The following is an 11435-nucleotide window of genomic DNA, read 5'->3' as shown; positions in this document are numbered from 1 at the left end:
TCCTTTCCTCCTCTCTCATTTCATGGAGCTTGGTAGGAGATACGCATTTGTGGGTACAAAATTGGGCTCAATCTAAACGTATCCCAGACAGAAAGAAAAACATGGACTTTTGTTCTTCCTGTCCTAAGACAGATGACTGACCTGAAGCGGACCATCCCGCTTGCTCTCAGCGGGATACTGTTCTTCCATTTTAATCACTTAACGTGTGCGCAGAACAGACTTGACCACATAAATCCAGTCTCTAGGAGTGAGGGGCAACGCTCCGGGAGGCCTGTGCCCAGGCGATCGGCCCGGAGCCTACTGGCCGCCACGCGGAGTCCTCAGCCCCGGGCCGCGGAAGGCCCGAGGAAGCCCGGGGAAGAACCCCGAGGACCCGGGGAAAGGCAGGGGAGGTCCGGGAGGCCTCGGGGAGGGTCCCGGAAGCTTCAGGGAAGCAGCGGAGGCCCTGGAAGGGACAGGGAAGGCCGGGGGAGGCGCAGGCCGCCTCGAGGGCCGGTGGGTCGGCAGTGGCTGCGACCTTGCCGGAGGGGTGCCCTGGGAGCACTCTGCGCCCCGATGGACGAGTGGGCAGCGACGCCCCTGCCGGAGCCGGGGGCCGCGCAGGGGTCGCACCCGAGGCCCGGCGGCCGGCGGCATGGCGCTCCCGACACGCCGGGCGGCCTGGAGACCCCCGAGCGGCTCCCCCTCCGGCCAGCCCCCAACAGACCCGAGGCCCCCGAGTCCCTGTGCCCCTGGTGGAACGCAGCGACGCCTAGGGCGCCCCGGCCGCTGGGGCAGGCCCCGGAGCCGCAGCCCCTGCCACCGCTGGCCTCCTGGAGCCCGGCCTGGGCCCTGGGCCTGAGCTCCGTGCCGGCGCCGGCCTGCGGGCCCCGCCGGCCCTTCACGGCCGAGGGCCAGGCCCCCCGCTGCCCGCTGCCCTCCTTGTCCTCCCGCTACAGGAAGGCCGAGTCGGAAGGGGCGCTGGGCAAGCCGTTCGCACTGCGCGCGGAGCGGCCGGGGCCTCGGGGCGGCTTCGCCCTCGGAGAGGACACCGGGGAGGACACGTGGGCCTGCGGCCCTGTGGGGTAAGAGCCCGAGCCCCGGGCGACCGCGAGCCCCACCTGCGCCCTGGCCCGAGCTCCCCGCTGAGACCAGCCACAGCCTGGGAGCGAAAGGGAGCCGCCCGCCCAGGGCCCGGAGCCCCCTGCAGACACCTGCCTTCCCGCTCTGGGACTCCAGAAGCTCCCTTTCCTTGTCTGAAGCTCCTCCTGCTGGTACCTTTTCGGGTGCCTGGTGCCAGGGCTCTCCCCCAGGAGAGGACCCTGCGTGGCCCCGGGCGGGCCTCTACTCCAGAGCCTCCTTCCATCCGCATTCTTCCCCAGCAGTGGCCGCAGGTGGACCAACCCCTGGGTTCACTACCCGATCTGTGTCTCCCGTTTCTCCAAAGCCCACCTTTACGTCTAGGAGACATAAACTGAAACCAATTAGCTGATGTGTTTAGTATTACGTGGCTTTAATTTATAATTCTTTCCAAACAGTTATATCTTAACCCGGTGATTGGTTTGTTATCTTCTATTTTTCCAATACTCTTACCTTAAATTATAGTGGGCTTTTTGGACACCATGAAAGTTTAGTGTGGAAAATATCGCCCTGTAAAGTTGACCTGGCTTCCAAATTGAGCACTTTTTTATTTATTTATTTTTTATTTTTTTTAGTTGTAGTTGGACACAACACCTTTATTTGTTAGTATGTGGTGCTGAGGATCGAACCCAGGGCCTTGCACTTGCTAAGAGAGCGCGCTACCACTGACCCACAACGCCAGCCCCAAATGGAGCACTTTTTGTTTTGAATGATTCAAAACAGATATCATGGCCCTATTTGTTAAATTCCAGATAACTCACCCCCGCCTTTTTTTTTCCAATTTGTATTTCATTTTTCTTATCTGATATCTCCTTTCTCACCTCTGTCTTAATTTTGTAATCATCTGTCAATTAAAAATTCTAGTTTGCTTTTGTTTGTGCCCTTTCTTGTCCTGGTTTGCCCCGCATTTTTTTTTTTTTTAATCCTGGTTGATTTCATATGGTTACTCCAACCTCACAGTCCACTCTGCTTTCTAAACATTTTCTTTTTTTTTTTTTTTTTGTGGGTGTGTGTGGGGGGGGTGTGGGGGGTGTGGGGGGGGTGTGGGGGGTGTGGGGGGGTGGGGTGGAGGGGTGGGGTAGGGGGGTGGGGTGGGGTGGGGGGATCAAACCCAGGGCCTCATGTATACCAGTTAAGTGCCGTAAGCTCCCACTTTCTTTTTATATGAATGTTGAATCTTACCCATAAATGTGCCTGTCCCACAACCTGTATAGGATTTTAAGGAAACAGAGGAGCAGCTACAACAAAATGGGCAGAAGAAACGGTGAGAACTGTGGCACCACGGTCCATCTGTCAAGCATTTCTCAGGAGGTATGGCAGATGCTACTGAACTTGAGCCTTTGGGCAGGAGCTCTCATTGCTAAAACAATTCCCACTGACTTTTACTACAGAGATAACCTTACTGCTTTCAGTTTGTAAGCTGTTTGTACTGTTTTTCCCTCTGCACATTTGAGATATCAAACCTTAGCTCCTCTCCAAATCTCAGAAGATTTCGTTAAAGATACTGTTTATCAGTTATCAGGCAATTCTCACCATTTTACTTTCTCACGTGTACTTCATGGAAAATATCAGCAAGGCAATAACCAAGTCTGAGGCCTTAAGAAACTTGCAAACTAACTGATTTCATGTTTAGCTGACCAGCCTTCCTTACCCATGTCACATTTGATTGTTAATTTGTTTGTATAAACAGCAGTTTTTATCAACTTCTTTTTACCATTTGAATGTAAGGATGTTTCTCACATGTACATTTGAGACACTAACTAGTGTCCTGGGATTATATAGTTGAAAGAAATTTGTGAATCCATTGGGGAAGTTTTTAAAACGCAAATATCTGACTTCACCCTCATTCTACTGAATTAGAATCTGTATTTTTTATCAACTTTTTTCTTTTTAGTGCTGAGGATGGAACACAGGGCCTCACGCATGCTAGGCAAGCATTGTACCACTAAACTACAATCCCAGCCCTCAACCATCATTTTTAAAAAGTTCCCTAGGTGGTTCTCATATAGCAACTAGACCTCACATATGTTATATCAGAAACAGAAGTTTATTAATTTTATTTTCAAAAGTTTCCAAATAAAAATAATTGGCACCCTCCTTTCCCATATCCCACTATCCTTCCCATCAGGAGATACCCTGCTGTGGATAAATTAAATCCTTGTGTGTATTGAAGCTTATTTCTCCCTGTTCCTCCTTAGGGTAGAGCTGATACCTAATAATACCTAACATTTCATTCATTTAGAGATTCATTTATAAAATATTTTTTTGTCTGAGATAGAAAACAACTAGGTTCACTCCTCAAGTTACTTTCGTAACTTATCACTTCCCCTTTCTAGAATAGAGTATTACAATCATTCCCTGCCCACACACACAGGTTTCCCCTATAGCACTCTGCACAACATCTGGAATAGAAATACTTAGTAGATATTAGTACCTTTCCCTTTTCAATCATTTTTTGTTTTCTTTTTGAGTATTTCCTGAGTGTTTCTCAACATCTGAAATCTAGATTGAGAGTTATAGACTTGTTAGCATTGGATATAATGCAAGGATTTGTGGAAGGGTTTTGTAGGCTTTCCGATCTGGTGCTCAGACACAGAAAACCTGATGAACATGCCATTGTGTACCTTTTATTATATTTTAAAATCAATTTTGAGAACCTGTGTGTCATTTTAATAAAATGAGAAGGGAATCATAAATTATGGTAAGAGTGTTTCCATTTCCTGGATGTCAGGTGTTATCAAGCTGGTAAAGGTTTGATTAAAGGAATTGTCTTCATCAAAGATACTGAATGCATCCATCCTGGAGGCAAAGGGGTCATAGGACTTTGGGCCTTGTGTCATACTTTAACCAAAGAACGTGTAAAATTGTGTACTTGGGCTTTTAAAAATCTTCTTAATTTTAAGTATATCCTAACCAAATATTATTTTAGAATGTATCTTACTGGAGTTTGGATTCCGAAGTACCTGTTCTTGAAAATAAAAACCTCCCACCTGGAAGGGATAGTGCGGCAGGTGGTAAGAAATCCTAGATGTGTATATTAATACTGGAATAATTACTTATGTTAAAGGGGGTTTGTTTGAATGCAACCTGTTTTATGTAACTATTAATTGTCATTTTTTCATATACATTCTTTCAGGCAAAATTAATAAGGTAAGGATGTTTGGTTTTAAATAATTCAAAAACATATTGTTTGAAAATGATAAGCATATTTGAAATTTTTTTCTTCTTCAAAATTAAACTTTAAATTTTATTTCTGTAGAGTTCTTCAACCAAGGCAACGTGTTTCTGTTTTACAGGGCTGCAAATTGTTCATTTAATTAATATTTTGTTATTTTAACTATTTTTAATAAAACAATACTAGACATGGAAATTGACATGTAGTAAATATAGTGTTTTTTAGTCATTGCCAAAAGGGAAGTAGTCTCAGCCCTTACAATGTATCAAAGTGTTTGAAATGGTAAATATCCTGTTTTGAAATGGCATAAAATTAATCTTTCACTTACAATTTTTGATCAAAATATTAAATGCTTCACTGTAAAATAATGTTAATGATACTGAAGGTTCATTAACAATGTTTAGTTAGTATTGATAATAGATTTCTGATGAACTCAGTAAAAACAAAATGATTTTTGTATGCATAAATGGAATACATTGGATCTTATGATAGATCCTGTGGTTAGAACAAGAACTATACCTTCTTAGAACATGAACAGGAAACACAGACATGTTGTGTTTAAGTCTTCTGCTGCTTCATAGAACCATTTGGAAATCCCAGTAGAGCAACTGATGCTAGAACTTAATATGTCAGAGCGTGCTCACAGGAGAACACAGGTGGTATTTTATTCATCGTATCATACTCTTAAATTATCATTCAAAAAATTCATGTATTTTCTAAGACACTGTCATGATCTTTCTATTATCAGAATAGTAAACAAGAGCTGTTTCAGTTATGGAGTTACCCTCTTAATGAAGGAAGTACCATGGAGAACAGGTAAGAAGATACTTTTGTAATACTCTAAATTACTGAAATAATTTTAAATACAGATGAATTAGCTGCTTGAAATACAAGAGCCAAAAACAACCAGCAGAAAGAAAAATTGTGTGGAAATTACAGAAATCCACCCTGAAATGGGAAGTGGTAATGGACACCACAAACTAGCCAGCAAGCAGGTAAGAGGTGAGTTCGCTCTGCCCTTGCTATGAAGGCTTAGATGACACTAGGGTTTTCTTCAAGTTGTAGAAATTTTCATCTCTTACAGTGGAGGCTTAGATGGATAGAGTTGGACTTGTCGTTGAAAGGAAAATGAAATATAATAGGGAAGTACTATTCTAGGAACTCTTTGAATTCTCTATACATATTAACTCATTTAATCTGAGCCCAGTGTTACAAGGTAGATGCTGTTAGCATTATCCCTGTTTTACAAATGAGGACACTGAGGCATGTTGACCAGTTCTGTAACTTGTCAAAGTGACACAATTAATGGATGGTGGAGCTGGGATTTGAAGGTAGCATAGTCATATCATATTTCCCTGGGTTTGCATTCTCATGTTTTGTGCTTAGATTTTACTATAGATTAGAACCAGCTAGACTGCCCCTTAAAAACATAGGTGTTTGGAAATTTCCTCTTCTTGAACACGGCTCGGTGTCACTTTTACACATAGTGAAGGGCATCCCAAGTCCCATTCATCTCATCCGCTGTAACAATAGAGTGCGTCACTTGACAGTAACTCTCTTCTGGTCAGAGGCTTTCAACTCCATGAGGCCCAGAGGAAAGCTGCCCTTATGTAAAATTCAAGGGAGAACCAAGAAGTGCCAGGAGAATTGTGTGTGCTAACAAGGGAATGTTGGTGCTGCTGGATAGGCTAACTTTGTGAGAAAGCACTCAGCTAGGGACAAGGATGTCAAGGTAAGAGGTCAAACACAGTGAACTGACTTTTATCACAGTAACAGAGAAGTAAACATTAAAGGAGGGAGCAGAAGGCAGTGGTTGGGATCACAGCCATGATCTCTACCACCTGAGTTCAAGTCCCAGCCCCACCAGTTACTAGATATGTGACCTTAGCCACCGTGTATCTCAGTGTGCTTATCTATAAAAGGAGGAAAGGGAGAGAGCCCATCTCATGGGGATGTTGTGAGGACTAAACAGAAGCATGTGTTTGATAGGGATTTGCTCTTCATGCTGATTAGGCCTAAGGATGATACAGAGATGGAAGTTGGGTGTCAATGAAATAGTTCATTACAATTTTTCTCCTCAGTGTACCATCAACAAGTAAGGAGGATGAAAATTACTTGCATTTAGTGTTTAACATTTCACATAGTACAGTGATATAACATGTTCTCCTCAGAACTCCCCTGAGGTGGATATTGACCTTTGCATTTTGCTTATTCACTGCTGCTGGTACGGGGTCACACCTAGGCCTTCCTCAGCCTGCCTGCTCTTTTTACTATACCGAAGGGGGCTCCTGTCTTTGAGCAACTGAAGATTTAAAGGGATTTTCCTGTAGTTTTTCAAAGGCAAGGCAGCATTCCTAGTGCTTAGCTATAGTGCTTAGCTAAATGAATAAATCTTTTATCACCTTCTGTAGTAATTATTTTTCAAAATTCTAGATTACCTTTACTATAAACTGGCCACTTATAGAAACAAGACCAATGTTAAGACCACATGTCAACTTAAATGCATCTGATCTTTCAATCCTAGTATTGCTAGCTATCTTAAAAAAAAAAATCTAGTAACTCAGTATTTTATGGCCTAGTGTTTTTACAGTTTTCAGTATTATTGTTGTAGTTTTACAGTATTATGTTAATATAATACCTAGAAGAATCAATCCTAAAGTAAAAAGGCACCATTAGAAGAAAATTACTAGGGACTATATCTGGAATAATTTTGGTTTGATAGATATTTCTTACTTTTTTGTTAGAATAATTTTTTAAAACTACAGTGATTAACATAGAAGTCTTTGTTAAGTAACCTAAGTACATTCGTTAAGTTTCCTTTTATCTGATTCTAAGTCATTTCACTATAATTTCAGTTTGAGTTGGATATCCTAATTTTCAGACATCATAATTTCATGTACAATATAGGTAAATGAATATAATTAGCCACTTTTAACCTTGTGGCTTCATAGCCACAGTTAGCTGTTTTTAGGTCTCATTTCAGGTATCTTGCTACCAGCTGGATAAGCTAACTTTGTGAGAAAGCACTTGTGCAAAGGGATATCTAATTAATATTTTAATCTGTATAGTTTATATAATTAAAGCATATTTTGAAATTAATATATTTTTGTTGCAGATAGCTAGATACACATATACATATGTGCCATTGGGAACTAAATGTTAATCAATCTTTGACAAAGGTTATTTATTTGTATCATTTAATAGCATTTTAATTATAGTCAACAAATCACTCATTAATTAAATTATTTTTTAAAGGGAATTCAAACAATCTACAATGGAAACTGGCTTTAATGTAGTCAATAATCCCATAAGGCTCTTTACCCTAAACCACTCATTAACAAGTACTCCAGCTGATCAGCAAGCTGGTTCTAAACTGGGACTGCCGATGCCGATAAGTCTCTACTGGCCCTTTGCTGACGGAGACTTTTTAAAGGACAGAAGTGAGTTTCAAATTGATTCATGTTCACCTATAGAAACCAGCAATGGAGAAACTTTATCTGCTCCAAACTGCAACCTTAAACATGGAAACAGCAGTGTGGAAGAAATTTTAACTGATGAAAGTGACTTATCAGAAAACGAGAACACTAATGATACTTTACTCAGCTATTTTAAAAAGATGGACTTGAAGTTAAAGCCAGAAACAATAGAAAATGTTGAGGAATCTTTTACTGAGGAACCAAGTGAAGTATTTCTATATCCTGATTTTCTTCCCCCTCCTTTCAATACTCTGGATTTGCACAAATTTGCCTTTTCAAGATGTGAAAATTGGAAAGCGACATTGGACTCTCCAGAAAGCTCCATTGAACAGCTGATAACTCGTTTACTAGAACTGGAACGATTACAACATATGACTATACAAAAGGAGCGGTCTAGGCTACCAAGTGCTTTCTGTTCTCCAGCAATTTCTGAGCGACCCTCTTCCTCCAAAAGTACATTGAAAGCGAGGCAGCCCAAACTTCCTGACGCTTTGAGTCTTCTGACATCTTGTGTAGATAAAAGCCGAGAAAAGAGAAAAAACAGTTCTGGTTGTGGTAAGCTTGAACAAAATGCTTCAAAGTGGAATTGGAGTGGTGATGGAAAATATAAATGGAATTCTAGATCACCATCTCTAAAAAGTTCACCAACCACAAAACAATATATTGCAACTTATGATGATTTTAAGAATCCCAAAAGTTTCACTTCAAATTCATGCCAAGAACTCTCACCCAAGCCTTCCACCACCCAAACTACTCAATCACTGGTTAAAATAGGCTCAACAAGATGCCTGCCACCAAGGTCTCCAATACTAGTTTCACCTATACCCCTGTCTTTTCCTGAAAATCACAGGGAAGAAATTAAATCACAAAGGACCAAAAGGAAACCTTACCAAAAAAGTATACTAATGAATAGACCATTCTATATTCAGAAACTAAACTGTTTTTCACCTTCTTTTATGGATAAGGGTAAATGCTCACCCATTGACCAAAAATAACTCTTTTCTTTCATACATCCCAATGTGAGCAAATGTATTCCAAGAAGTTCAGCTAACATATGGTTTGTCATTCTGAGATGCAGGCATAAAAACAAAAACAAAACAAAAATAAATTAACAAGAAAACCCACACAAATTGATTGCCTGGCAAGATACAGAGTGCAGCCTGTGCGTCACAGCTAAGCCATCTGTATACAGATCCAAGGGCTTACACATTGCTGCATCTGACAATTCTTCACGTTATGTTTCAAAGAAACGTTTTACTTAGTAAACCTAACTATTCTATTCAGCAGCTTGTTCTCTTGTTGTGATTGTTTTCCAGTATAACTCTATCATCAATAAATGGTATAATTGATAGATTGCTGTTGTAGTTATTCTTGGATCGTGCTGTGTTATAATCATGTAAGACTTGCAGTTACTTCTCGGTGACATCCTTCAGAGATCTTCCCACTCTGTATCAATCTTTTTCTTCTCCCTCTTAACCTCCACAAATCATCTATCATTCTGATCTTTGGACACTGATTGGCCCTTAAAAGTTAAAGAAGTTGCTGTTCTCTTAATTGAATATCTGAGATCCTCCAGATTTTCCCCAATCCTTAGAAACTTGCCATTTGTTCAGGCCCTTCTTTGTCATATACATGAAAGTAATTATCAATTCTCTTTTGAACCCAACTACAGGTTTAGGAATACAATAACCCTTTTCCACTTCAACCTGATAGTTGAAGAAAAAAATCTAATAAGGTCATAGTCCGCAGTCAGAATCTCATTACTGGATTTTTTTTTTCCTTCAAAGATCTGCATTGTTGTAAGTCTTACCCTGAAGCTTAATTCATTAACAAGTGAAAAACTTTGACAAACTTTATTGCTAGGAATCAGGGAAACAAACAATAGAATTCTGGCTTCTACCTCTGGCTGACTGAAACAAAATTTTGGGGAGGGGGATCCATAGACACATACTATGAACAAGCATCCTGAGTGATTTTTAGTGCAGGTGATTCTTGGATCACACTTTGGAAAACATGAAGAAAAGCCTTAACATGCATAAATCAAACATCTGGGTATTCTGGGCTATAGTGTGCTTCAGTTTAAGCAGATGATTGATGAATTCAAATGAGTTTTTCTTTTCTTTCTTTTTTTTGGTACTGGGGATTGATCCCAGGAAAGCTTTACCACTAAGGCATATCCCCAGCCCTTTTTGTTTTTTGAGATTACAGGGTCTCACTAAATTGCTTTGAGCCTCACTAAATTACTGAGGCTGTCCTAGAACTTGTGATCCTCTGCTTCAGCCTCTGAGCTGCTAGGATTACAATCATGAGCCACTTGCCTGGCTAGTTTTTCTTCCACATTAAAAAATAACAAATGATTATAATTTAAAACATTACCCAAATGTACCAAATGAAATAAAAGTCCTCTTCCTTCCCACCAATGCGAGGCACAAACCCAGATATTATTAAGTTTCTGTGTATCATCCTCCCAAATGATACAGAATATTTGAATTAGGAATGGGGAGATGCATTAATGAGTAATTCAAATAAATGTTAACGAGAGCAAATGTAGTTTGCTTTCTCTGTTACCTTTAGTTTAAAAAAAAAGGCTCAAATAGTTTTCTAAGAGGCAGGGATCATAGGGAGCATGCTTAGCTTTTAGTTAACATCAAATAATTTTCCACAATAGAAAATAATTGGTCAGTTTCCCTAAATGTAATGGAATTTTGCCTGTATTCCATCCAATAATTCTCATTATCAAAACTGGTATAATATTCTTTTCACAGAACTGTAATGCAAAAGTGGACTTTTATTTTCATTCACTTCAATTCTCAGTGACCTTCCTTGGTTCCTGTCAATTATCTTTACTCTCAGTTCCCTCAATTTGAGAACTGAACCTTATAACAAGTGCTTTGTGTCCATTCTCATCACTTAACTGGATTTTATTCCTTCATCTTTAGGGTCATAATGATGTGAAGCTTTACAAGACTTTAGAATATATATTTCATATTATATATAATTGCATACATATAATATATATGTGATTAAACCCAGGGGTCCTTAACCACTGAGCCACATCCCCATCCCTTTTTTATTTATTTTTTTTGAGACAGTGTCTCACTAAGTTGCTTAGGGCCTCACTAAGTTGCTGAGGCTTGTAACTCATGATCTTCCTGCCTCAGCCTCCCGAGTTGCTGGGATTATAGGCATGTGCCACCATCATTGGGATTGTTATTCATGAATGGTTAAAAGCACTGATTGATCTATAACCTGAAATGGAAACCAGCCTCTGTCACTTAACAGCTCTAGTCTACATAAGCAGTTTCTTTAACCTCTCTGTGCTTCATTATCTGATTTGTAAAATGAATGAAATGCCTTTTATTTCATATAATCACAAGGATTAAATGAATAGGATTAAAAGTGTTTGGCATACAGCAAATTGTCAGAAGCCATTCATGAACCAAATCGGCATGGAAGCCTTTGAGTAAGAAAGTCTGGTGTCTGGGAACTCCCAGCAGCACTCCTGCTGGTGAGACTGCCCCAATACATGTGACATTCTACCTAGTTCTGCCAGGTTCCACACAGCACTGGCGATGGGGTTACCTGCTGGAGCCACAAAGCAACACAGCCTCTCAGAGATGGGTGTGGCTTGCTAAGATGACAACCTGTTGAGGACAAGACACCAT

General features: G+C 40.7%; 1 protein-coding gene across 1 annotated transcript; it reads left to right on the top strand.

The window, feature by feature from the left end:
• The first annotated feature begins 239 nt into the window (after positions 1 to 239).
• On the top strand, positions 240 to 9121 carry Fam217a (family with sequence similarity 217 member A). The gene is made up of 7 exons (XM_046453364.2): positions 240 to 1064; positions 2334 to 2430; positions 4049 to 4133; positions 4256 to 4269; positions 4876 to 4950; positions 5043 to 5110; positions 7550 to 9121. Exons 1-7 carry the CDS (start codon positions 556 to 558, stop codon positions 8763 to 8765), a joined length of 2064 nt encoding a protein of 687 aa, XP_046309320.1. The 5' UTR covers positions 240 to 555; the 3' UTR covers positions 8766 to 9121.
• Positions 9122 to 11435: the final 2314 nt, after the last annotated feature.

Source organism: Marmota monax, unplaced genomic scaffold (genome assembly GCF_021218885.2).
Source record: "Marmota monax isolate L192 unplaced genomic scaffold, Marmota_monax_Labrador192_F-V1.1 WCK01_AAM20220418_F8-fsc00029, whole genome shotgun sequence".
Lineage (NCBI taxonomy): Eukaryota > Metazoa > Chordata > Mammalia > Rodentia > Sciuridae > Marmota > Marmota monax.
This window is presented reverse-complemented; position numbering and strand designations above follow the sequence as displayed.

Bases quoted from the DNA above. Each gene is read 5' to 3' on its own strand.
- Fam217a (XM_046453364.2), top strand. From the start codon at position 556: ATGGACGAGTGGGCAGCGACGCCCCTGCCGGAGCCGGGGGCCGCGCAG. The intron at 2,431-4,048 runs GTATGGCAGATG...ATATTATTTTAG, and splicing joins TGTCAAGCATTTCTCAGGAG to AATGTATCTTACTGGAGTTT. The intron at 5,111-7,549 runs GTAAGAAGATAC...TATTTTTTAAAG, and splicing joins GGAAGTACCATGGAGAACAG to GGAATTCAAACAATCTACAA.